The 27,473-nt window shown below is 34.1% G+C and overlaps 3 protein-coding genes across 3 annotated transcripts; 2 read left to right on the top strand and 1 right to left on the bottom strand.

The window, feature by feature from the left end:
* Positions 1-847: 847 nt before the first annotated feature.
* Positions 848-5,598, bottom strand: LOC100241493 (furcatin hydrolase). Its single transcript, XM_002273648.5, has 13 exons — positions 5,381-5,598; positions 5,229-5,298; positions 3,867-3,925; positions 3,680-3,755; positions 3,459-3,536; positions 3,195-3,282; positions 2,847-3,099; positions 2,612-2,727; positions 2,203-2,423; positions 2,072-2,103; positions 1,846-1,948; positions 1,626-1,734; positions 848-1,220 (listed from the first exon to the last, which is right to left on the bottom strand). Exons 1-13 carry the CDS (start codon positions 5,525-5,527, stop codon positions 1,052-1,054), a joined length of 1,521 nt encoding a protein of 506 aa, XP_002273684.2. The 5' UTR covers positions 5,528-5,598; the 3' UTR covers positions 848-1,051.
* Positions 5,599-7,192: 1,594 nt separating this feature from the next.
* LOC104881335 (putative disease resistance protein RGA3) lies at positions 7,193-7,820 on the top strand. The gene is made up of 2 exons (XM_010661232.1): positions 7,193-7,309; positions 7,443-7,820. The coding sequence occupies exons 1-2, from the start codon at positions 7,193-7,195 to the stop codon at positions 7,818-7,820; spliced, it is 495 nt and encodes a 164-aa protein (XP_010659534.1).
* A 5,923-nt stretch (positions 7,821-13,743) lies between these two features.
* On the top strand, positions 13,744-26,908 carry LOC100853648 (putative disease resistance protein RGA3). Its single transcript, XM_010661118.3, has 19 exons — positions 13,744-17,391; positions 19,003-19,181; positions 19,267-19,562; positions 19,666-20,018; positions 20,403-20,549; positions 20,640-20,741; positions 20,951-20,981; positions 21,068-21,134; positions 21,265-21,773; positions 21,866-21,924; positions 22,244-22,358; positions 22,778-22,870; positions 24,988-25,031; positions 25,132-25,223; positions 25,297-25,474; positions 26,000-26,055; positions 26,151-26,227; positions 26,344-26,451; positions 26,542-26,908. The coding sequence occupies exon 1, from the start codon at positions 13,924-13,926 to the stop codon at positions 17,311-17,313; it is 3,390 nt and encodes a 1,129-aa protein (XP_010659420.1). The 5' UTR covers positions 13,744-13,923; the 3' UTR covers positions 17,314-17,391; positions 19,003-19,181; positions 19,267-19,562; positions 19,666-20,018; positions 20,403-20,549; positions 20,640-20,741; positions 20,951-20,981; positions 21,068-21,134; positions 21,265-21,773; positions 21,866-21,924; positions 22,244-22,358; positions 22,778-22,870; positions 24,988-25,031; positions 25,132-25,223; positions 25,297-25,474; positions 26,000-26,055; positions 26,151-26,227; positions 26,344-26,451; positions 26,542-26,908.
* Positions 26,909-27,473: the final 565 nt, after the last annotated feature.

The raw sequence follows: 27,473 nt of genomic DNA, 5'->3' as shown, positions 1-27,473 counted from the left end.
TTTTTTTTAATATTTTTCCAGTAATAAGGTTGACACATTTTTATGTTCTTGCCATAAACAATTTCCAATATGTAACAATTTCATGTTTTCAATTTCTGGGTCAAACATTAAGAGTAGCCTCTTGCACCATGTTGTATTCCTAGGAAGGATTTTTTGGAAGACATCTCTTTTTAATATGCATGACCATGTAAATATATCGCTTTATTACATGTGCTTTGATATTGTAATTTGTTTATTCTTTGACTTATATTTATTTTACATCCATGGAGTCATTGTTATGTCCAATCACATACATAATTCTTAAGTATTTGGAAAAAAAAAATGATATTTACATTTTTTTTTTAATATTTTATTATTATACTTGCCTATTTTTTTTTTAATCAAAGTTCACTACAACCATGTAAATTGCATTACAAACAATGAATACAATTCAAGAGCAAATCATGGTTAGTTTTAGAGCCTCTTGGAGAGTAATTTTGCAAAGGTTAGAAATACTTTCTAATACTTGAATACATTTCTTTACAAAAATAAGATGTTTGACAAACTTTTGAAAATCATTTTTAAAACCTATAGAATAATAGCTTAAAGGGATTCTTAAATAATCAATTGATATTTGATTTTTCTAAATTTGTTTATTATATAATACATTATCAAAAATAATTGTTAAAGTAAACTTTTTTGGTTCATATCTGAATGCTAGGTGATTTTCTTAAACGTGGTTGTAATAGAATTATTGTTAATAAATATTTAGTCATGGCGAAGATTAGACCAAGATTATATATGTTCTCATGAGTTTTCAACAATGACAAAAAAACACTTCTTTCTTGAAGTAAGGGAAGACTCTTCATGAAGTGAGAAAGACGAGGTTTCCTCTTAATTACTAATATAGTGGGGTTAAAGCAATTCTCTAATTAGTACAACAAACATGAACATTATTTTCATTGTTAAGAACTTGAAGATCTTCTTTAGCACATGACTCATACTAATTTAATAGTACCAAATTATAGGAGGAGATGAAAGCCACTTAGTTAGGATTACATTTTTTTTTTTTTCATTTGTGGAGGAACTTCTTAAACCAATAAGCAGAGTGTTTTAGGTATCGCTTTAAACCATTTTTGTAATCCACATAACCAAGGCCAAAACGAAAGGTGAAACCGGAGTCCCATTCAAAGTCATCAAGAAAAGACCATACAAAGTATCCCTTCACGTTGACCCCCTCCCTGCCAAAATTGCATACATGCATGCACTATATTAATAATAATCTGTTCAAAACAATTGAAAGTTAAGATAACCTAATAGGTGTATTATTATAGCCTAGGCCCAATACCATAAATACCAACTTTGATGAAGATGAGATTTAATTTCAAGTATACGACACAACACCCTAAAAACTTTAAGACTAATACTAGTGCATTATCTTGATTAAGTATTCTAGATTTTCATTATTAAGCTATCAATTTGACTTAAAAGTTTAACTTGACATGTAAACATTCTTTTTTAAGCTTGCATATGAGCTTAATAAATAGATAAAATAAACTTCAATGAGGCAAACTATACTTGGGCTAAAGGCCTAACACTCACATATCCAAGGATTATGGATGAGCGAGGTGAAATTAATTACTCACTTGATAGCTTTTGAGAGATAGTACAAATGTCCACGGTGGAATGTTGTCCTCAAGGTATCATTGAGGTCTTCTTTGACAGGCACTGAAGCATTATTTGCTGTAGCCATTCCTTCATGCACAAGGCCATAACACATTAGTTTGAATCATATTAAAATGAAGTCAAAACATCGTTCCATGATTTAGAAACAATGTAAGTTGATAATTAATTCACTAAATATACCATTCTCTGTAATGTAAATGGTTGGATTGTTGTATTTTTCCTTGATGTAGAGCATAAGTTTTCTGATTCCCCATGGACAAATGTAAAGCCAGCCCAATGGAGTCTACAAAATTGCACACCATAGATCACTTGTAATGAATTCATGACAATGTATGGTATTTATGCATTATAACTATATGTTTCAATTAAGGCATTATATTGAGATGGCTAAGGACAGAGAGATTACTGGTTGACCAATGTTAACCCCGTCTTTCTCCGCTGTAGCCACAAAGAAAATGGTTCAGTATCTTAAAGGGACAACATGAAGGAGAACAAGAATCATAGCAATGCTCATAAGATTATGTTTTTCAAGCTTACTGGTTAGATTGAGTCTACCATCTACAGACCAGCTTAGCTCCATCATGTTAACTGCAGATGTGGAGGTGGTGGCATAATATGAAGTATAGTAATTTATTCCTAAGAAATCAATTGATCCTTTGAGCATTTCGGATTCTAGTGGGGAGAATTTGGGCAGTCGATGCCCCACGAGGGATCGCATGTTCATTGGGTAGTCTCCATATGTGATTGGATGTAAATACCTAAAAACAAAAAGGTAATTGAAAATTTCACATAGAAGGAAATGAATGAGAAAAGATGCTCACATATGAGTGAGTTTAAATATATTGGTTTATTACGTGATAGGTTTTGCCTGTCCCGTTAAATTAATAGTTTAATATGATAACAAAACTTAGGTTAATTAAAGGTTTGGTAGCATAAAAACACTCACCATCCTAACATGAAATCAAGAGCTCTACGGGAGGCCCTGACACCTGCAGTTGTTGGATATTTTGTCTGGAACCAAGCTGATATTAGGGTTACTCCAATGATTCCCTTTTGAGAATTCTGCAAACATTCAAATATAAGACCAGAGACAAAATGTTTATAGCCTGAACTTTTTAATTATTCAGTTGAACGTATATGCTAAATTTCTTCAAAATGTAATGAATCAAGTAAGCAAAGACCTGATACTTCTCCTTGTACAGTTTCACACCAGCAGCATGAGAAAGAAGCAGGTTGTGTGCTACTATATAGGGCTCAGTTGCAGAGTTTCCAGAGGCACAAGTGCCAGAATAGTTGGAGCATCGACCGGGTGCATAAGTCCCAGTTGAGTAACCATAGTAGTTAAAGACGTATGGCTCATTCAAAGTGATCCAATGCTTCACTCGGTCCCCAAATTGTTTGAAGCAAAAATCAACATAGTCACGATAATCATCCCTATATAAAAAAATCAAAGATTTTCCTTTAATTGAATAGCGGGTTGTTTGATGTGATATGTATAGATGTAAGTTTGATCATATGTGCCAACTTACACTATTTTACGACTTAAGAATCCACCATACTCATCTTCAAGGGCTTGTGGAAGATCCCAATGGAAAAGTGTCACAAAGGGCTTCAACCCTACATATGATAGGCAAAAATTGGTCAAGGCTAGGGAGTGAAAAAATGATAAGTTCTTAGAACTTCTTTCTCTGAAATAATTTTGAACTTATTCCATTTTTAGCATGCTTGAGAGTCTCTTTGAAAATGTATGTGTTTTAGAAAACGTAACTATTTTTAGGGAGATAGATAATGACCATTCGCTAAGAGCTCATTAATGACGTTGTTGTAGAATTTGACACCTTCCTTGTTCACTCCCCCGCTCACTCTTCCACCTGAGAATAAAATTCCATATATATTAACCTACCTAAAGGATCAATTGATCACACAATCATTCAATCAAATATCCATCGCCATGGACCACCAAATTTCTATCATATGGAACTTGAGAAATTATTCCAAAGTGATGATCTCTTACTTGGTAGTACTCTAGACCAGGAGATAGAGAATCTCATAGCATCCATGCCAATGAACTTCAGCAGTTTAATGTCCTCCTGTAATATCAATTCCAAAGTTCTTTTTGAGAATGACAAGGGTTTAGTCACCATAAGGATGAATACTAGTCTAGAAACAAGTGACAAAAGATTATTTGTATTGGGTTTTACCTTATATTTATGATAAAAATCAATGGCTACATTTCCTGTTGACCCATCTGAGATCTTTTCTGTCACAGCACCAAACCGCTTTTTAGAATTTAATACTAAGAAATTTTGTTGAATACAATTAGTAAATCTATGTTGAATTTTGTCTTTGATCAAAAGTATTGAACCCATGAGTTCAAAATCTTTTGAATATTGTATAATTAGAAGAAAAAACGAAAAGGGGCCTTAGTTTGAATTATGTATATATGTTAACTTCGAAGAATCTGTGTTATGTATACACATTTTTCACCCAATCATTTTGTCTTAGTTTGAATCTATACATACCCTACCTTTTGCAGTGGGCCAAATTATCCATTGAAGTGTCATTTTCTTGTTTAACTTCTTTTGGAAAAGCTCTTTAGGCATGGGAAAATTTACAGGCAGTTGGGACCAGCCTGCTGTTACTGATAAGCCAGTAGGTCCCTCAGCCATCTCTTGTAGACAATTTCCATGATCCCTCTAATTCTTTTTTTCTATTCCCTTCATATTCATGTATGCTTTAGATATTATGTTTGATTTATAGCAAATTAAAGGACACCAACCAACAACTTTATGAGATAAATCAGTAGGAAAAAATTTAAATTTTCTCCATTATTGCAATTTAATAATTTTACACCTTAGTTAAAAAGATAGCCCTTGTCTTGGCCATAACCTCTAGAAAATAAACTTAATAAAATATAGCTAATATTTCAAACAATTTGAAGCAAAATCAATGAGAAAGAATAAAATGATAGCAATGAATCAAGGTCATTTTCTCCTAATACATAGTATATAAAAAGTAATCGATAGTTTACAAATAATAGTATACTTTTGAGATTTAAGTACTTATATCAACGGGATTGTATTAACTATTAACTAGATATATATACTCGCGTATTGGGATTGGTACTAATCTTCATAAACAAGATGAAATTTTATCCCCTGTGCAACCAAAAACCGGAAAGGAAGAAATGTAAAATGTCAACACCAAGGACATGGAAGAGTTCATTGAACTAAACATCAGCTAAATCTGGCTCAGAGACAAACAACCCTTCATCCATTTGCTTTTTAAACTATTTCTTTTTGGGGCCATGGAAAAAATTTAAACAACAGCAAACCATGTGCTGCAATTCTAGGGAGTTGGGGTTTAGTTTAATATTAGTGTCACATCGTTCAGACAAAACCATTGAATTATTTTTAGATAACTTGTCAAAATTCTAAGAAAATTCGTGTACAAGGAGATTTGATATAACACATTGTAACCTTTGAAAAGATAGAAAATAAAATTAAAAAATCTTCTGGCTGACAGGCCAAACTGATGAACCAGGGTTCAGAGAGAGAGAGGACCTGGATGTTTTTCAGTGAAGGTATCCCAGATACTCAGGCCTTTACCTCCTTCATGTGCTGCTCCTTCATACTGAGATAATAGTAGACAAGTTATAGCATATATTGAGAAAACTTTGGAGCCCAAACCCAATGAAAAATGTTGGGGCTGGTACCTGGTAGGCTGATGAGGCTGCTCCAAATACAAAACCAGGTGGAAAGCTACGCCTGCTGAATATAGCTGAGGGCTTTGCGCCATGACAATGGGCAAATGAGAGGACTAGGACAAGGGAACAGAAGAGAAGAGGTCCTTGAGTAGCCATTTCTGAGTTTGCTACACACAAATTGCTTTGTGGTACTCTCTATATATAGAGAAAGCAACAGCTAGAAGCAAAGAAAAAGATGTTTTCATGAATATCGGTATTGAGGTAAGAAAAATCATCTAGAGTGATAGATTTTCATGAAGAATTATTTATGCTACAAGTTGTTTCAACTGCATATACTTACCATGGCAAGTTTCACATGCCTCATCGTCCATACTCCCACTCACTATCTAAAGGAACCCTAGTACAGCTATGACCATCACATGTATGGGACCCAGGTCAAATTTTTTATGAAACCAACCCTACAATTTTAAATCCATGACTTTTGATCGTATGGACAGGCTGGATATTTAGATGATATTGCTAATGAGCAACAGTCCATTACTTTATGTCATATGTCATATGTCACATGCCCAGATAGATGTATACAGCTCGGTTCTGAAATATTCCTCCAGATAGATGTATGAAAGACTCTCTAAAAAATTGGTGTATAAAGAGTGAGGGATGACCTACTTTTATAGGTGATTAACACAGTCTCAATGAGTCTCTACTTGTAAGTAGAATAGGACTCCACTTGTAAGTGAAACGAGACTCTACTAACACAATTCCAATGGGACTATTTCCAAAGAGTCGACCAAAAATAAAAGACTAATGGAATAAAATTAAATTAAAAAAATTATTTTGAATTTTGTAAAAATTAGCCAAGTTTGCGTACGCGTGTGTGGAAATGACGTGCATAAAGGAATTCTGGCCCAACCATCCCAAAGGCCCACTCAAATGGGATTGGGCCATATGGGCGCACGAGATTCTCTCACACCTCTTCACAAGCCAACAAGCCCATTAAGATAAGGAAAGTGAGGAAGTGAATAAAGTGTTACTCTTTTTCCTCACACAAGCAAAAAAGCACTTAAAAGCTATTTTTCACATTTACACTCTTCTTACATCATTCCTCCCAGCCTTCTGCATTTTGGTAATCCAAAACCAGTCTTTTGTAGTTCTGTGGTATCGCGATAATACAAACCAATCGATGAACTCCTTTTGCAAAGAAACAGTAAACAGATATGGGACGCACTCCTCTCGGCTTCGCTTCAAGCTCTATTCGACAGGTTGGCTTCTTCAGAGCTCATAAACTTCATTCGGCTACGGGATCTCAGCGAGGAACTCCTTAACGACTTGAGGAGAAAATTAGTGGTTGTTCTCAATGTGCTCAATGATGCAAAGGTGAAACAATTTTCGAACGACCAAGTCAAAGAGTAGTCGGTCCAGGTTAAGGACGTTGTCTATCATGCGGAGGACCTGTTGGACGAGATCGCTACCAACGCTTTGCGATGTAAGATTGAAGCTGCAGACTCCCAAATCAGCGGAACTCATTAGGTGTGGAACAAGTTCTCTGCTTTGGTTAAGGCTAGCTCCATTTGCTACTCAAAGCATGGAGTCCAAGGTGAAGGAGATGATTGCTAAACTTGAGGCTATTGCACAAGAAAAAGATGGGCTTGGGCTGAAAGCAGGTGATGGGGAGAAACCGTCACCAAGATCAGCATCCACTTCTTTGGTGGATGAGTCCTGTGTGCACGACAGGGATGAAATTAAGGAGGAGATGGTGAACTGCTTGCTTTCTGATAACACAAGAGGAAGGAGGACATATATGTGATCTGCATAGTCGGCATGGGCAGCATCGGCAAGACCACACTCGCTCAACTTCTCTACAACAATGACCAAGTGAAGGAACACTTCAACTTGAAAGCATGGGTCTGTGTTTCCACTGAGTTTCTTCTTCTCGAGGTAACCAAATCAATTCTTCCGGCAATCGGTTGTAGACCTACATGGCAAGACCACAATCGCTCAACTTCTCTACAACAATGACCAAGTGAAGGAACACTTCGACTTGAAAGCATGGATCTATGTTGCCACTCAGTTTCTTCTTCTCGAGGTAACCAAATCATTTCTTACGGCCATCGGTTGTAGACATACAAAAGATGATAGCCTAGATTTGCTTCAGCGTCAACCCAAAGAGAGCCTTGTTAACAAGAATTTTCTGCTTGTTCTCGACGACGTCTGGGATGTGGAGTCCTTTGATTGGGAAAGTTGGGGTAGCCTACGAACTCCGCTCCGGGGTGCAGCACAGGGAAGCAAGATTCTTGTCACCAGTCGTGATGAATCTGTTGCAAAAACTATGCGTGCAGTCTGCACTCATCCTCTGGGAGAACTAAACCCTCTGCATTGTTGGAGCCTATTTGAAAGCTTGCATTTCAAGATAGAGACTCCAACGCACGCCTTGAGCTTGAACCCATAGGCAGACCGATTGTGGATAAGTGCCAAGGATTGCCTTTGGCTTTGAAAGCAGTCGGCCATCTCTTGTACTCTTAAGGTCGAAAAAGGGGAATGGGTGGATGTGTTGAATAGTCAAATATGGCATCTGGACGGTGGTTCTGGAATTCTTCCATCTTTAAGATTGGGCTATCATCATCTCTTTCTACCTCTGAAGCATTGTTTTGCTTATTGTTCTATTTTTCCCCAAGCCCACAAATTCGACAAAGATGAGCTTATTTTATTATGGATGGCAAAAGGTCTTTTACATCCACGACAAAGTGACGGAAGGAGAATGGAAGAGATAGACGAATCATATTTTGATGAGCCTCTCGCGAAGTCATTTTTTCAAAAATTTATCAGAGAATCATGCATTCTAATGCATGATCTAATACATGCATTAGCTCAACATGTGTCCGTTGACTTTTGTGCTTGAGTTGAAGATGATGATAAGGGACCAAAAGGATCTGAGAAGGGACACTTTTTGTACTGTGAAAGTGATTATGACCGTTCTGTTATATTTAAAAAGTTTGAGCCTATTACTAGAACTAAATTTCTATGAACATTCTTATACGTAAAGCCATCAATCCACGAGCCTTCGTATATATCGAGTAAAAGAGTTTTCCAATATATATCACAAAAAATGAAGTGTCTACGCATTTGTCATCGCATGAATATGACATAACTTATGTATCTAAATTGATAAGCAATTAGAAATATTTGTATTACTTGAATCTGTCTTTCACAATGATTCAAAAATTACCTGAATCGGTATATTATTTGTGCAATTTACAAATGATAATATTGAGAGGATGTTCACGTTTTAACGAATTCCCTTCAAAGATGAAGAAAATGATTAATATCCATTATTTTGATATTCTTAAATGTAATTCATTAATAGAAATGTCAACTCATGGTATTGATAAATTAAAAAGTTTATAGAGGTTGACTTATTTTATTATGGGTCATAAGAGTAGATTAAGAATTGGAGAATTGAGGGGGCTTTTAGAGATCACACGTCATATTTCAAACATGAAAAATGTGGTGAGTGTTAACGATGCATTATAAGCTAATATGAAAGATCAGGGTTATCTTGATGAATTAATATATGAAGGATAAGGGTTATCTTAATGAGTTAATCTTGGATTGGGATGACAGGTGTACTGATGGGGTTATATAAATTGGTTCAACAACACATGATATACTCAACAAGTTACAACCTCATCCAAATTTAAAACAACTCTCGATAAAAAGCTATCCCAATGTAAGATTTCCAAATTGGCTTGGAGATCCTTTAGTCTTGAATCTCATGTCCCTTGAGCTTCGGGGTTGTGGCAATTGCTCAACATTGCCACCACTTGGGCAGCTAACCCATATGAAAAATCTACAAATCTCAAGAATGAATGGAGTGGAGTGTGGGTAGTGAGTTTATGGGAATGCTTCCTTTCAATCTCTAAAGACACTATCATTTGAGGATATGTTGAATTGGGAGAAATTGTAATGTTGTGGAGAATCCCCTCATCTCCAGAAGCTTTCTATACTATAGTGTTCCAAACTCACTGAGAAATTACCAGAACAGCTTCTTTCATCGGAGGAACTTCAAATTCATAAATGTCTGCAGCTGCTTACGGCTTCACTCGCAGTGCCTATTAATTGTGAGTTGAGGATGGTGGATTTTGGTAAATTGCAGTTGCAAATGTCAGCTTGTGACTTCACAACTCTTCAAACTTCAGAAATTAAAAGTTTAGATGTGTCCCAGTGGAAGCAACTTCCAATGGACCACACAAACACTCAATTAGAGAATGTGATTCTGTGGAGTCTCTACGAGGAGGAAATCTTGCAAACCAATATACATGATCTAAAAACTATGGCAATTATATTTCTAGATCCCTACACAAAGTTAGTTTACCCACTACATTGAAATTACTATCAATCTCTAGGTGTTCCAAACTAGAGTTTCTCCTACTTGAGTTAGATAATTCTTTTACTTATGAACTTTTCTTTTAGGTTATGTTTGCTCAAAAAATTTGAGAGAAAATGTAAGGGAAAGAAAATACCAATGAAAAGTAAAAGGAAAGAAAAAATGAAGTAAAATAAAAAATAGATTAAAATTTGGTAAATTATTTTTATTTGTTATTTCAAACTCATTTTACTTATTTTAACTCATCGATATAAATATTAAATAATTTAAAAATATTTTAGTTTTTAATTAGTTTTAATGATGGTTGATTTTCTTTTATGTTTTTTATAAGACAATCAAATATGAAAAAATAACTTTTTTTTTTTTACATTTTTTTCTTTCTTTGGTATTTTTTAGGAACTAAACATAACTTTAAGTTCCAATTCAATTGCTAGTCCTGTTAGTTTGATTTAAGAGTTTCTTTTTCTTGAACCTTCACATTTTCATGCTCTATTTTGATTTGGCGGTTTGAGAAAAATTAAATGAACCATTTATAACTATTGAAAAATTAAGAAAAAAAAAAGTAAAAACATGGATATTTTGTTTGTTTATTTATTTATTTATTTAGTTTTTTTTATTTTCATGTTCTCTGTTTATTTCTTATATACAGGACATAGAACAACTTTAGGGTGTATTTTAGTTAGCTGCTTTATTAATAAGTAATTCAAGTTGCTTTGGTTTTTTCTTGCTCCAATATACCTAATTGCAAAATCTAGCAAAAGTCTAAAAATGTCAGCTGCCCCTTACATTGTTAGAGCTTAGGGCAAAATGGTGACAGACTAGGGCAAAATAACACTAGGTTTTAGGATGGTGCCATTTTTTCAAGGGGTCTTCCAAAAGTTAAAATGGTGGCACCATGGAGGAAAATGGCGCCAGGCTATAAGGTGGCACCATTTTCTCTAGAATGCTCTTCAACTCCTTCAACATTTCTCCAATTTTTCACCAATCTTTCCTAATTTTTTTTGCATATGTCTAAATCATTTGAAAATAAATGAGATTGATTTTCAAAGAGTCCAGAATTTTAAAATAATAATAATAATTGAGTTGATCATTTAGAAATCTTTAACCCCCTCAATCAACCTAAAAATGTTTATTGGTCAAAATAGGATAGAGTCGTTGATCTTCATGCGACTTTGATCCTTCGACTCTACTCATACCCACTCTTGTGTTATGGACGACCCAAGTGGTTCTCAAGATTATATTATTATTGAAAATATTTATTAACATTAATAACTAATAGAAAATGTGGTAAATTCGAGCAAACACAGAAGGTAGCATAAATTGACTAATTGGGGGACACTTAATGTTAAAATCAAGTTTAAGATGTGATATTTGCCCTTGTTACCATTCAATATATGACATCAATCAATATTTGATAAATTTATTTTTTGAAAATTTGTTATAAAAATAAATTATTTTTCTAAAACAAATTTAAGGTATTTTTAGATTGTAATTTTTTGTAAAGTGTTATAAAAATAATAATTGAAAATAAGAGAAATATTTTTATAATTATTTTTAAAAAGTCGTTTCTGAAAACCGGTTTTATATTTTTAATAAATAAATTTTAAAAATGACAAATACACTATCTTTACAAAGAATTAACCGTGAAAACTGTTTCTTATATTCAAGTTTCAAAATAGAATTTTATTAAAACAATTCTTAAAAATGATTCCTCCTTGATACAAGCTCAACACTTTTCATTTTTTTCTATGTTAAAAAATAAAGTAATAATTTTAGTATTTAACTTCAAAGGCTTTTGACCATAATCTCATTATCAAAACTCCTTAAAGGAGGCAAGAGTATGTATCAATGATAATGAAAATTATAAGGTTAAGAAGGTGACCTAGAAGGTATGTACTTCCAAAACAAATGTATGAGGTATGGAAAGAATTCTTTTTTTTACTTGAGACTTAAGACGTATCTCCTCAGTGATTAGTTCACTAACCACTTAATCAATAGAGAGAAGTGGATTACAATGCAAAATTATCCCATGCAATGCCCTAAAATTACTATGAAGGGTCATAAAAATTTGAACTAGTTGTTCCTCTTTACAAGCAATGCAAGGCATAAAAGCCTAGAGCTCTGCTAATTCCATAAGAGCTATTTGGTCCCGAAGATCAGTCATAGTAAAATAAAATTCTTGAACACTCATATTTTTCTATTCAATGGCTCAAATATCAGTCTCTAACCGATACTATTTTGCAAAATTAGATTATGTATATAATATTTCCAAATTATCCCAAATTTCCTTAACCGTTTCAAAATTTACTAATCGTGTACCTATCGAATTCTCAATTGAGTTGTTGGTTCAAATAATAATTTTTGATTCATTTACTTCCCAAATGTATAATTGTTCTACATATTTTTTTTTATCCTTTTCATTCTTAGGGTTGCTTAGAGTGTCAATAATAGTCTCACATCTTTTTACCTTTTAGAAAAATTTTCATCACATAACTCTAATACGAAAATTTTTCTATCTAATCTCACACTAATAAATTGAAGGGAATCATTTCTTTTACTAGTCATAATGAATAATTAACAAGCAACTACCAAACAAAAAAAAACATATACGAATCAAATAAAACAAATATGAAATCCAATTCTAAGATCTGAAAACAAAAATAATGTGATCGGTGAAATTTTATAATTAGACATGGCATAATTTTATTTTATTTCATTTTTTTATTTTTTTTATTTTTTTGTGCTTTGATACCATGTGATTGAAACACAAAAGGGAGACAAGCAAGCCTAGGGTTATTATAATCACTTAAAAAAGATACGTATAACACAAATAGAGTTTAAATAAGTTTACAATCAAAGGAAATAAAAAGGAAAAAGATTAACTCCTTCCAGGAAAGATAATAATTCAAAAATAGTAAATAAACAACTCTAATAATACAATACCGAGCAAGAACCAAATAATTATTTAAAAAAAAAATAAGTTAAAATAGTACTTTGAAAAATAGGATTTCTAAAAGGTAAAAAAAAAAAAAATTGTGTTTTGAAATCGCGATTGCATTTGAAAGCTGTTTTCATGAACAATTTTCTATTTTTAAGAAAAAATATATATATAGAAACATTATTGACAACCAAATAACAAAAAGCAATTTTTTATTTTTAAAAACATAAAAGAGAGTTTATTGAAAATATTATTCCGATTGTTTTCATTTATTTTCTAAGGATAATTTTAAAAAAATAATTTTATAAATACGTAAAAAGAATAAAAATAAAATATTATGATAAGAATTATTTTAAAAATATTTTTAAAAATATAGAAAATATATTAAGAATATTTTAACTTCCCAAATAAGTTTATTAGCTTTAAAAAACCATTGTCAAAACCTATTTATCAAAACTATTTTTAAAAAATATTTCCTTAGTGCCTATCACTTTAGTATAGATTCAAATATAATAATTTTAAAAAATATAAAATAATTATGTGTCTTATAAAAACTATTTTTAACATTAGTTTCATAATATGTTAAATAATGTATTTTTTATTTTTTTCAAAAAAGACCGTTTTAATAGAGGTTGATTTGATTTGTAACTCTCGAAATTTAGTATAAATATATTAAAGTTATGTTGAAAATATCAAGAATAATATTAAGAAAAATTACTTTTTTCACATTCGATTGTATCAAATAAAATAATAAAAAATAAATATAATTAAAATTTATATATTTTTAAATTATTAAATTTTTATATCAAAGAGTTAATATAAATTAAATGGGTTTGAAATAGCACATAAAACTAATTCATTAACTTTGAAACTAATTCATTAACTTTGAATTTATTTATTCTCTTACCTTTTCTTTTCTCCTATTTCCATCCTTACACTTTCCCTCAAATTTTTTAAGTGCCAAACATAACTTTAAGTCATCATTGGTTTAAAATTTGGTCGATTAACATCCCTACTCATATATTTTACGTATAAACTTTATCTCGTATGATAATACTTTCTCTTCAATTTCTTTGTATCATTAATTGTCGAAGACTTGGAGTCAATGTTACTTGTTGCGCAAGGCAGAATTATTATCATCCCGTCTTTGTAGGTCTCTCCTCAGAGAGAGTATCACTTCTTTCTTCTCGTATTCTCTTACTGCAATACAGGTCGTTCGCTCTTGGAAAGATGGCCGAACAAATTGTATACGGTGTTGATAACCTTTTGATGAAGGTGGGTTGTGTGGCTGTTGAAGAAATCGGATTGATGTATGGTGTCCCAAAGGAGCTGACCAAGCTTCAGGAGACGCTGTCCACCATCAAAGATGTGATCCTTGATGCTGAGGAGCAGCAGCAGATAAGTGAGCTGGGGAGGAGCCGTGCAATAGAAAGTTGGGTGAGGAGGCTTAAAGATGTTGTTTATGATGCTGATGACCTGTTCGATGATCTTGCAGCTGAAGATTTGCGGCGAAAGACCGATGTGCGGGGAAGATTTGGGAGACGGGTAAGTGACTTCTTTTCGTCTTCAAATCAAGTTGCTTTTCGTGTTAAGATGGGTCATAGAGTAAAGGAGGTTAGAGAAAGAATGGATTTGATTGCAAATGATATATCCAAGTTCAATTTTAATCCGAGAGTCATAACTGAGGTACGGGCGGAGCATAGGGGGAGAGAGACGCACTCTGTTGTGGAGAAATCTCATGAAATTGTGGGTAGAGATGAAAACAAAAGGGAAATAATAGACTTGTTGATGCAATCAAGTACTCAAGAAAATCTGTCGATTGTTGTGATTGTAGGCATGGGAGGCTTAGGCAAGACCACCCTTGCCCAGTTGGTCTGCAACGACCAGAGGGTGGTGAAATATTTTGATCTTAAGATGTGGGTGTGTGTTTCCAATGATTTCGATGTAAAAATACTGGTTAGCAATATCATAAAGTCTGCAACTAATAAGGATGTGGAAAACTTGGAGTTGGATCAGTTGCAAAAACTACTTCAGCAGAACTTAGATGGGAAGAGGTATTTGCTTGTTTTAGATGATGTCTGGAACGAGGACTTAAAGAAATGGGGTCAATTGATTACTTTGCTGCCTGCTGGAGCTAATGGGAGTAAAATCTTTGCGACCACTCGAAGCATTGGAGTTGCATCAGTTATGGGAATTAATTCCCCATATGTTTTGGAAGCTATAAAAGAAGACGAATCTTGGGATTTGTTCGAAAGTCTTGCATTTAGAAAAGGAGAAGAGAAAGTGCATTCAAACCTTGTAGCCATAGGAAAAGACATTTTAAAGATGTGCAAAGGAGTTCCTCTTGTCATTGAGACTTTGGGCAGAATGTTGTACCTCAAAACTCGAGAAAGTCAATGGTTGAGCATTAAAAACAATAAAAATCTTATGTTGCTTGGAAATGAAAATGATATTTTGTCGGTGTTGAAGTTAAGCTATGACAATCTACCGATCCATTTGAAACAATGTTTTGCCTATTGTGCATTGTTTCCCAAAGATTATAGGATCGAGAAAAAGTTGTTAGTACAATTATGGATGGCACAAGGTTATCTTCAAGCTTCTGATGAGAACAATGATTTAGAGGATGTTGGTGATCAATATTTTGAGGATTTATTCTCAAGGTCATTGTTTCAAGAGGCTGAAAAAGATGCCTACAATAATGTATTAAGTTGTAAAATGCATGACTTAATTCATGATCTTGCACAATCTATCGTCAAGTCTGAGGTTATTATTTTAACAAATTATGTAGAGAATATTCCAAAAAGGATTCATCATGTGTCATTGTTTAAACGGTCTGTTCCTATGCCTAAAGATTTAATGGTCAAACCCATTAGGACCCTTTTTGTGCTCTCCAACCCTGGTTCTAATCGAATTGCAAGAGTTATATCAAGCTTCAAGTGTTTACGGGTAATGAAGTTGATAGGGTTATTATCACTTGATGCTCTAACATCTTTAGCCAAACTAAGCCATCTAAGATATCTCGATCTTTCTTCTGGTTGTTTTGAAATACTCCCAAGTGCTATTACAAGATTGAAGCATTTACAGACATTGAAACTTTTTCATTGTCAGCATCTTAAAGAACTGCCAGGAAATATGAAAAAATTGATCAACCTAAGGCATCTTGAGATTGATAAAAATAATAGATTGACTTATATGCCATGTGGGTTGGGAGAATTGACTATGCTTCAAACCTTGCCATTATTCTTTGTAGGGAATGATTGTGAGGAATCTAGGCAAAAGAGAATTGGTAGGTTGAGTGAATTGAAATGCCTTGATAGCCTCCGAGGAGAACTGAGAATTGAAGGGCTTTCAGATGTGAGGGGTAGTGCATTGGAAGCTAAGGAAGCCAATTTAGAAGGAAAACAGTACCTTCAATGCTTGAGATTATATTGGCTGGAACAAAAAGATTCTTTGTGGGGCACAAGAACAGAAACTGCCGAGGAGAGTGAGGAGGGCTCAGAGGCTGTGTCAGTGATGGAAAGTTTGCAACCACATCTTAATCTAAAGGAGCTCTTCATAGCAAATTACGAAGGTTTGAGATTCCCAAATTGGATGATGGATGATGGGTTAGGTTCGCTGCTCCCAAACCTAGTCAAAATTGAAATATCGTCTTGTAACAGAAGCCAAGTCCTGCCACCTTTTGGTCAACTCCCTTCTCTTAAATATCTAGACATTATGCAGATAGATGATGTGGGCTACATGAGAGATTATCCTTCATCAGCAACACCATTCTTCCCATCTCTGAAGACACTCCAACTTTATTGGTTGCCTAGTTTAGAGGGATGGGGAAGAAGGGACATATCAGTAGAGCAAGCTCCTTCTTTTCCTTGTCTTTCCATATTAAAGATCAGTCATTGCTCTAGCTTGAGATCCTTGTCACTGCCTTCATCTCCTTCTTGTATTTCTCAATTAGAAATCAGAGATTGCCCTGGTGTGACATTCTTGCAGGTGCCTTCATTTCCTTGCCTTAAGGAACTATGGCTGGATAACACCAGTACAGAGCTATGCTTACAGTTGATCTCTGTCTCTTCTTCATTGAAGTCTCTGTATATCTCAGAAATAGATGATCTGATATCCCTGCCAGAGGGGCTGCGACACCTCACTTCTCTCAAGTCTTTGATAATTGATAATTGTGATAGTTTGCCCCAAGGAATTCAGTATCTCACTGTTCTTGAGAGCTTGGATATTATAAACTGCAGAGAGGTTAATTTATCAGATGATGATGGCTTGCAATTCCAAGGACTTAGAAGCTTGCGTCATTTATATCTTGGATGGATACGAAAGTGGGTCTCTCTTCCAAAGGGGCTTCAACATGTTTCCACCCTAGAAACTCTTGAACTTAATCGATTATATGATTTGGCAACTTTACCCAACTGGATAGCTAGCCTCACATCACTTACAAAGCTTAGCCTAGAAGAATGCCCCAAATTAACATCACTGCCAGAAGAGATGCGATCCCTCAACAATCTACACACACTCAAAATCTCCTACTGTCGAAACTTGGTTAAAAGATGCAAAAAGGAAGCCGGTGAAGATTGGCCTAGGATTTCTCATATTCCTGAAATTATCATTAGGGAGTGATCAAGAGGATGATTGGCATTGAGGAGCAGGCATGCCTGCTCTCTTTAATTCAATAGTGCTATCCACATTATGTTCCAGGTCTGCAATCCAATCTCTTGTCCTGCTTTTGACTGCTTCATTTCTTATTACTTTATCATCATTTTGTTAAGAGGTTATTCTCTGTTTGCCTCCTCTATGCTGTGTGTAAATATACAACCTATGTCTGATGTAGGACAACCCTAGGATGGTTGCCTACATTCAAGGGTAGGTGGGCTAGGGTTTTATTTTTAGGGTGTAAGGAGAGGAACAAGGAATAAATTTTATGGTAGAGAAAATTATAAGATAAGAAATAGAGAGAAAGAAGAAAGAATGAAGAAAAGATGGAAAACCTTAGAGTCTCACTAAGGCCTTCTAGGAGTCTCACTTAGAAGAACATCAATGGAGTCTCACCATTGAGGGTTGCAACCTTGCAATGAAAGAAAGCATAATATTATTCATCAAATTCATTCCTTTGATTTACATTGATTAGCCTATTTATAGGCTTCTCTAAGAAATCCAAAGTCTAGTAAGACTCTAATAACCTATTATGATTCTAATTCTAATTATAACATCCAAAGTCTACTAGAACTCTAATAACCTATTATGACTCAAATTCTAATTATATTATAACTCAACTAGCTAATCCTAATTAGACTCTAACAAATACCAATCATAATTCAATTCTAATTAATATTAATCATACTTAAAGTTTACTTAGGTCTTCCCTTTCTTCCTTGAATAAACTTTAAAAGGCTTTCCCCCATCAATGTCATATTTTTTATATTTTAGGTTCACAATCTAATCTGTTAAAGAGTGTTAAAATCGTGCTTACAATTCTGTGTTAATTCTCATGTCTTGTGCTTTTTATTATTTTTGAAGATATCACTCTAACCAAAACAGAACATAGAGAAAGCATTTCCTCAATATTATCCCAGTCCTCTCCATTTATCCACAAAATCAACACTTACTATAGTAATCTTTTTATATTTTTATCTCATGCCCTCTGTCCTATAAAATGCTTAGATTAGTAAAGGTTGAAATTCATTTGTTCAAAGATATTGCTTGTGATTGTTTGCCAAAATGTCTCGTTACTTGGGGTTTGTGTTCTACATGTTTGGAAATTTTCTTACATTAACTTTTTTATTCAAGAAGTAATTGTTGTCAAGTGAAAGGAAAAAATGGGTTGATGGTGGGGCTAAACACCTCACTTCCCTCAAGTATCTGAAAGATTAGAGGTGCTGATACCTAATCTAGAGAGTCTCATAATCTAGAATTCTCTAGACTTATTGGAAGGATGTCAAAATGGAAAAAGTAAAGATAGGCTCAATATTTCTCATGTTCTTGAAATTGATATTGACTAACAACAGATGACCAATCCAGAAAAGATTCATGTGCTCTTTAATTCTACCCGCATTCCTTTTTTCATGGGTTCACTTTTTATTACTTTACAATCTAGCTTCCAAGAACATTACTCTGTTTACCATTCTATCAATCACCTGATTATTATATGTATTAGTAAAGAGTTACAGAGCAAATAGCTCTTCCAAAACACCATTTGCTCTATACATGTAAAGTCATAAAACAATTTATATTATGCAAGGCCTTCTCATGGTTATGAGTCGTGTTTTTAATTTTTTTGACTGGTTTCTATTGGACAAATTTTTATTGCAGATTTATTCTATATCAGGCCAATACCAAAGGAGTAATGTTGAGGATTGGCTGAATGCTTTCTAATATTTCAGAAATAAATGTCGACAAGTTATGAGTAACTGCTGCACATGGAAAGAGGTAGCCAACCAATGCTATCTTTAGGCTTTACATGTTGTCTATAACATGTCAGCATTATTCAGGTTTAGGATTCGTTCCTCTCTTTTTGCTTGTGATCATTTATTTTCTCTTATTTAATTTGATAAAAATTGTTACACTTTATTTTAGAGGGGAGAAAACAAGGAGAATTAGTTGGACCCTTCTTCCCATTCCTGCCATGATGGAGAAAAACATATGGGAGCAGCTAGTAGCATTGCCAGCAGAGAAACAGCAACGACCCTCATTTCTGCCATGATTTCCTTTTCTCTCTATTCTCTCTAAGCTGACATCCAAGCTACTACATCTATATCTTAAGGATCCTTAGTACTACCTTCTTCGTTTCCTTTCTCCTTCCTGCTTCCCATAATAGTCTGTGTATTGATGGCTTCAAAGGACCTAACATCTCTTCCAGAAAAGAGGTTGTGGTACATCACTTCTCACTTAAATTTTGTCAAGTACAATATGTTATTGTCTAAGTTTGGATATCCGAAGTGTAGATACTGATGATGGTAGAATTTTGTGTCCTAGGGAATTTCGGCAAGAGATTTTTTGGATGAAGATAGCATCAAATTCTGAGGACTCGAGAGGCTGTGCCAAATAAATACTCATCTAATCCCAAGATTTCAGCAACTTTATTCCATTGGACAATCTAATACTTGGGACTTTGCTTATTCTTCAAATTTGGCAGACTAGATTGGTACTTCACATCACCAAGCTCATTATTTTTCGTTGCCTAACTTAAAATCACTGCCAGATGTCAAAAGGAAGCACATGCAGTTTGGCCTAATGACTTCTCATGTCCAAAGAATTCATAACTACTAGTCACAAATGGGCTCCTTCTCTCGTTTTAATTCAAGTGTACTATCCACAAGTTATTTCAGGTTTGTAATGCCATTTGATTTCTTATTTTGATGGCTGATGTATATGGAACAACTCAGTTCAATTTCATTATACTTTCAGTTTGGTCATTCCTCTGCTCTCTTTAATGTTTGTGCACCATCTATGTCTTTTTTATTCAGTTTTGTCACTTCAACCCCTGTTCCCACTTCTAAACTCTTCATAGCTTATTACTTGCCAACCAATTTGTTAAAAACTGTTAATCCAGATTTCTGTTCTTGTATTTTTGTTCTTCTAGGCAATAGAACAGCAATGAGTAAGCAGCTCATACAACCCAAAATCTAGTATACTGTTTGGTGTGAATGTTCTTTTCTATGACTTGCACAAGAGAGTAATAATTTGTTGTTCCTTTGTTCTTCTTTTGGCAGGAGGAATCATGTTGTCCACTATTGGAGGAACAATTTTCTAGAATGCAATATTGCTGTAGTGCAAATTCCATTTTGGGTCTCTATATCTAACTCGAGGAGGTTGGACTTGGATCAGAAGAATTATTCTTTGGCTACTGAAGACTGCAGGTATCCTATTCCCGTTTCAACATGATTTTGAAGGTTGCCGGAATCTCCTCCTCTTGTCATCTTTAAAGTCAAGTTGCATAATCAGTGCAGTTTCATAAACAGATCACCTGCCTAAGGAGAATCCGCAGTTTTAGACCCAATAGAAGAATCAGCTGAAAGAAGATTAGATGCATTGGCATCAAAGAAGCAAGGGTGGGTTAATTTCTCTGGAATTTCTTTGTTATTGAGTTGTAAGATCATCTGATCTCCAAAATGAGAAAACAACAACTAATTATATTCCATGGTATATGCACGTCTTTGTCTTGATTGATTTGTCACTTTTATTTCCCAAGTTTTTACAATGAAGTTGCTGGCTCTAGAATGGTCAAATATTCATAACTTATATTTCTTTTGATTTGCAGGCTTCTATGAAATACGACAGACTCATCAATGGTTTGTTCATGTCTTGAGAATTGTTGTAGATTTTACTTTTTATGTAGTGGATTTTAGAAACTAAATTTTTATGTTATTACTTGTAGGAAAAATAATGGAGTTGTATGTTTGGCCTCAAATCAGGAAGCAGATCGTTTTGACAATGTATAGATGGTAAGCCTTCATTTTCAACTGACTATTTAATGTTCTTTATGATAACTAATTTTTCTTCTTAGTTTATAATTATACTGTTCTTCTAATAGCAGAATTTAAAAACGATTCGAATACATGCTTCATTTGGCAGGCCATTATAACATATGATGATCAAGAGATTATTCATGTCCTAAAATAGTGGGAGAAGCCAATCGGAGATGATTGATAGACTTTCAAGATACTAGAAAGTTATGTTGTAGGTATTTTTATAGTACCATGTTACATGTTATTGTAGGAATTATCATTCTCAAACTAACTCAAACCTTTGTCTCTAGTTGAATTATAGGTGTGGATCAAGTTTAATCAAACCTGCCAAACATGTATTCACCTTATCCTAACAATACATCATGGTACTGTAAGAATTTGAGATTTGGGGCTCTGCTCATTCCTCAAATTTGGCAGAGTAGAATAGTAGTTCACATTTCGTTGTTGAGATTGAAATCACTGCTAGAGGGATGTGAAAAGGAAGCAGGTGCATATGGGCCTAATAGCTTATCATGTCCCAGGAATTCATATCTATGGATCTCAAATGGCTAAAGCACAGGGAACCTGTAGCTTCTCTTTTCTCAACTCGAGTCTACAATCCACAATTTATTTCAGGTCTGCAATGCCAACTCTTTTCCTGCTTTTGATGGCTACTTCATTTCTTATTTTACAATCAATCTATTTCGTTTCTAATTTACAAGTTACAGATGGCTGGTGCATATGGAATGAGTCAGTTCACTTGAATCAATGTGTCTGTATTATTTAGGTCTGTCAATCTAACCCCTCTTCCAATCTCTAAACTCTTTATATCTTAGTTCTTCACAATCAATTTCTTAAAAAGTGTTAAGCCAGGGTTTCAGTTTTTGTATTTTGGTTCTTCAAGGCAATACAATAGCAACAAGTTGAGTGAGAAGTTCATACTACCAAATTGAAGTGCATGATTTAGTTTACTGTCAAGTGCCCTATTCCTAAGCCATTGCATATGATTTTTAACTCAAGACAAGTAGTATAATGCTCAGTGTGGATGTATACTCTACGACAAAAGAGCGTATTAATTTCTTGTTCCTTTGTTCTTCTTTTGTCAGGAGGAATTATATCTACTGTTGGAGAACGAAGTTTCCAGAATGCAATATTCCTTGAGTGTAAAATTGTCTCTGGAGTTTCTTTGTCATTGCATTGTAAGATCATCTCATCTCCAAAGTAAGAAACTGATGATTAGTCTCAACTATAATTGAAGCATTCCATGGCATATGTGATGTTGTTGTCTTGATTGATTTGGCAATTTTATTTCCCAAGTTTTTGCTATGAAGTTGTTGTTTCTGGTATAGCTGAACATTCAAGACTTTTATATCTTCTGATTTGCACACTACAAAAAATATATGATTCAATATTCCTAAGCCTAGAGTAAGATGGGGAATAATAAAGATGTTGTTTCAACCAAATATGATTATTAGCTAATTTAAGCCTCCATTTGAATGAATGACCTGCAACAGTCATCGTATCTTAAATCTTGATCATCATATCTGATTCTTCTATCTCTTGGATGTGGGGCATGGGATTATATGTTTCAACTTGATCTCTCTTTAGTAAAGGGGACTAATAGTTCTAAGTAATTGCAGCTTAATCCATTGTTGGAAGACATTGAAAGCAGATCATCAAGGAAAGAATCTGTTCAGATTCTTTCAGAATGCCACAAACTGTACTGTGAATAGGTGAGCTGGTGATTCATAATTTTATTCTTCATTATAGTTGGTCAATTTTCTGCAAACAAATGCTTTGGTTTCATGCTATCTGAGTTTGCCAAGAAGGAGGCCTTTACATCATTGACTAGATCTGGATGTGCGTATCTAATGCAGGTGTTGTTGAGATTACTAATTTTGTCGTTAGTTTTTGAGTGATTAAATATTGAAAATTTGGGAATGAATTCTTCTATATTCTCCAATAGAGCATATTTAATTAGTTTTTTGTGAGGGACTTATTCTCAGGGAAGGAATTCATTCCTACTTAGAAATTCTAGACTCTGTTTTACTATTTTAATCTTAGTGACTGTATTTTCTTTCTTGATAAATTAAATGACAGAAGGGGGTGGGGTGTTGTGGGGGAGAGTGATAGGCCTAGACTTATTCTAACATGGTGAAATATGTAAAGCAAAATGGTAGCAAGAAAAAGCTTACACTGGACTCTTGGAGTTGTTTACTTAAGCCCTTTTTCATAGTATTTTGTATAGGTGGATTTTTCTTATATCTCCTCTTATACAGCTATTTTTTCTATTGGTTTCTCTCTCTCTCTCTCTTCACTTTTCTATATTAGATTTTGTCTTTGGGGAAGAATATCTCATCCTTCCTGTACATATTCTTCTAATTTAAGTGTAGCATATCAAATTATAAAAATGAACAACAGAAGGAAAAGTGTAACCAAGGTTATTTATGGTTTTCTTTTCTTCACAACTTCTGAAAAATTGCACTTTCGAGCCCATTTAAAACCTGATTTAACCTCGTAAAATCTGATAGAATAATTGTCTAAAAAGCCTAAGAAATAATGCTTATAATTATGCTAAAAAAAAGTGAAAAATACTAGGAAAGGAAAGAGTTTGAGGATTAGATTGGTGGTGTTTGTTTTTTTGGCTTTTTGCTTAAAGCAATTTGTTTTCAGAATTTAGGTTGTTTGTTTTTCTACTTTTTCATGACTTATTATAAACTTTTTACTAAATAGAAAAAGCCAAAATATGTAAATTTTTCTAAATAAAAAAAATAACATATTAGTTTTTCTTTACTTTTTAATACTTAATAGAAATAAAATACTACAAAAACAAACAATTTAATATTTAACACTATTAAGCATTAAGGTTCTATTTAGAATTAAGTAAAAAAACAAACACCACCTAGATAGACTTTTGAGGACTTAGCTTCCAATATGGCACCATTTTATTGGAAAAAATTTTCTAGGAATATTGAATGTGCAACATCTCTTAGGAAATTTCATATGATATGTAAGATCGGTTTCAACATTGAGAAGAGCACATGTAGTTCTCTTACAACATGTTTTTGTTTTTAGATCGACTCCAATATGGGAACTTCAAATCAGGCCATCACCTCACAGTAGTCCTTGCCACAAAAAGGAATCAATTAAAAATCAATCATCCATTTCTGAAGTCAAAGAGACTTGTCATCTATCAACAATTCAGACAAGAATCACATATCTGCAGCTTATTATGTTGTGTTGATGAGGGTCCCTTGGGAAATTGAAGAGACTAGGTATTATAGTTTGGTAGAGGAAAAGTTAAACTTCCACACATTTAGTTCACAAATATACCATTTCATCCTCTTCTTTTGATGAATCTTAAATCTCTAATCTGAAGTTGATCCTTAGAGCTTTGGCAATTTTCTATGGGCTTAAAATTAATGTTCACAAAACCGTGCATTATGGAATTAACGTTAACTCTGACTGCCTTACTAAGCATCTTTGGTCTAGTGTAACACTCACTAGTGGCCCATGAAACACAGAGGCTTGCTTTGGGAGGGAACCCTAGAGTCTCAAGATTCTAGGATCCTATTGTAAAGACGGTTTCTATATTAGCAGCCTTGTCCTTAGAGGATCACGATCACCTGCAGACAGTACCTGTTTGGCCTAATTAATCACCATTCATTGCACATCCATCCATGTTTGACATCTCTTTTTAGGTTGCTTCTACCAACGAGAAAATATAGATGATTTTCCCTATTATAGTAAATGGCTTTGGTGCTTCTCTTAGATGACTTCTCAGTTTTCCTTGACACTCTATTATTAAAATAAGTATGGTGTTCAATCTGGTAGTATGTTGATCTTGCAGGACTTGAAGAGGAGAAATGAGTTAACTAAGACAGCTACTTAGAGGTTGGAGAGATGGAGAAACCCCCTTTATGGGAAGTAGAAGAAAATTTTAATTCCTCTGTACATGCAATCACTATTAATTAGCTGATTTCTCAAAATGCAGGTTGAACCCAGAGGTTAGCCCAGAGCCAAGCTTTCTTAAACACACAGGGCGAATGGAGTCCTACATTGCCATTGACCAAGAAATGTTGAATGGTAAGCAAAGAAAATACAAAAATGAGAAGTCTGCAATCACATATTTCCTTAATTAAGATTATATTGTTTGCAGCATACTAAAGACTGCAGATTGAAAAGGATTTTTCTATCCTTGGAGGCCTCTCATGGTCATGGCTTGGCATTTTTAGACAATCTCTGCCCTACTACTTCATCCAATGGCACCAAAGTTGTGGGAGATAAAGATGCTGCAACAGTCTTCAATTTCAAACAGAACTCCATGGAGCTGATAGGTATATCACTTGCTTGTTGATAGTGACTTGGTTTGTCAAAGTTTTAAGAATATATATACTTTTAAGCACAAACCTTACGACTGAATGATGCTTTATGAAATCAGAGTTGAATGAATGTGCATTACCAATGAAAAGACTGCATGCACATGTCCACAGTTTTTACATGTCCGGCTTGCCTCAATTATTCTTAGGCTGCATGCTTAGAGTTTGAAGAGACAACATGCATGTGTCCATATCACAACCCGTAGTAGCAGCTTTGTAGGGAGATCTATAGTGCCGGCCAAAAATACCCTGTGTTTACACAATTATGGGTGCAGCCATGACTTACTATAGTTGTACAACACTCATAGTTGTGGAAAAAAGGTGGCTGCAGCTATAGCAAAAGACTTATGGCCACACGATTATGCCTGACCACAGTCATAAGATTTAATTGTCCCCCCTATGGTTACACCTTGTCGCGGTCTTCAGTGTTTGCACTTTGCACCTGTATCTCATAGGCACGCATTGACTTACTTTTAACTGCAGGTCTTGGCTGCAGCCAAAGATCCAACTTCTTGTAGTGGCAACCTCCTATGACATCGGTGAGACTCATCAACGATTTGTTCATATCTTGAGAATTGTTATAAATTTTACTTTTTATGCAGTGGAAAATAAATTTTGATACGATTTTTTGCAGGAAAAATAATTGAGCTTCTATGTTTGGCCTCAAAGAATGAAGCATCCATCTTTTTGACAAGGTCTAGCCTGTAGATGGTAAGCGTTCATTTTGAACTATCACATTGTTCTTTATGCCTATTTGTGTTTCTTCTTGGTCTATTCTTTTAATATCAGAATTTAAAAATGACAAGAGTACTTACTTTATTTGGAAGGCTGTTGTGACATATAGTCAAGACATTACTCATGGTCTAAAACAATGGGAGAAGCCAATCCGAGACGATTGATCTATACTTCCAAGATGCTGCAAAGGAATAAATGTTGTGGGTATTTTTATGGTACCGTTTTGCATGTCAGTGTAGAAACCATAATTCTTAAGCTAACTTAAATTTTTGCCTCTAAACAAATTATAGGTGCGGATCAAGTTTAGTCAAACTCTTGGGGATGATTCTTACTAGAAGATAACCTCATATTCCACAACCTCGTCAAGCATCACTGATTAAGAGAGGAAGAATCTATCCAAAATTCTCCTTGATCTCCATTTCTGACTCTATTTGAAGCTTAAGCTAAGTCTCGAGGAACCATTGGGATTGCTTATTTATGACAAATTGTTGCTCAAACGTTTGTTGCCCATTTTTGTAATTAAGATTTAGCTACCTACACTCCCAACACCAAAATCCATTTAGCTGCGTTTACCATTTAGATCAAATCTCCTCATTGATGGAAATAATCGTGTCGAGGTCTTCCGATACATGATATATAGGCAATATATTGTTGATATATCGCTATATTTTCATCCCTAAAGATTAATAGCTAAAGGATTGAAGGACTTTTGGTGAAGTCACATACATATTTAAGAGGAGAAAGTGAAGATTTTTATTTTTTTTTGGGAACTAATATGCCATAGAAGCTATAGTTCAGAGGTTGATTATGGCTAATCCTAAAAATCAATACCCAAACTCAACCAAAGATCTTGTTGCTAAAGTTACACCGTTATACAAATTAAGGCTACTAATGTCATTTTTATCAACAATTAAAAAAATAGGAAAAACAAAGAAATTAGGGTGACATACATCCTATAAAAATATGATGGAATGGAATGGTGCATATGGTGAATATCAAACAATTAATGATAACCATTTGATCATATTTTTGTTTTTTTAATTAATTAAATTAAAGCAATAATCACCATTGAGCATGCAATGTTAGGGTTTCTTTAATTTATGGAAAACAATTATGCATAACCTAATTTTCAAGTTTTAAAACTTTGTGATTTTGATAGATAAAGTAAATAATCAAAAAAACATACCTTGATTCACGAGATTAATAAAAAAAAAAATTATAG

Source organism: Vitis vinifera, chromosome 13 (genome assembly GCF_030704535.1).
Source record: "Vitis vinifera cultivar Pinot Noir 40024 chromosome 13, ASM3070453v1".
Taxonomy (NCBI): Eukaryota; Viridiplantae; Streptophyta; class Magnoliopsida; order Vitales; family Vitaceae; genus Vitis; species Vitis vinifera.
Note: the sequence above shows the minus strand (reverse complement) of the source record. Positions and strands in the feature narration are given on the sequence as shown.

Excerpts from the sequence above, each read along its gene's own strand:
- LOC100241493 (XM_002273648.5), bottom strand. The coding sequence starts at position 5,527 with ATGGCTACTCAAGGACCTCTTCTCTTCTGTTCCCTTGTCCTAGTCCTC. Across the intron at positions 1,949-2,071 it reads GGGTTAACATTGGTCAACCA|ACTCCATTGGGCTGGCTTTA; the intron begins GTAATCTCTCTG and ends GCAATTTTGTAG. Across the intron at positions 1,735-1,845 it reads CATTTACATTACAGAGAATG|GAATGGCTACAGCAAATAAT; the intron begins GTATATTTAGTG and ends TTGTGCATGAAG.
- LOC104881335 (XM_010661232.1), top strand. The coding sequence starts at position 7,193 with ATGGGCAGCATCGGCAAGACCACACTCGCTCAACTTCTCTACAACAAT. Across the intron at positions 7,310-7,442 it reads CTGAGTTTCTTCTTCTCGAG|TTTCTTCTTCTCGAGGTAAC; the intron begins GTAACCAAATCA and ends GTTGCCACTCAG.
- LOC100853648 (XM_010661118.3), top strand. The coding sequence starts at position 13,924 with ATGGCCGAACAAATTGTATACGGTGTTGATAACCTTTTGATGAAGGTG.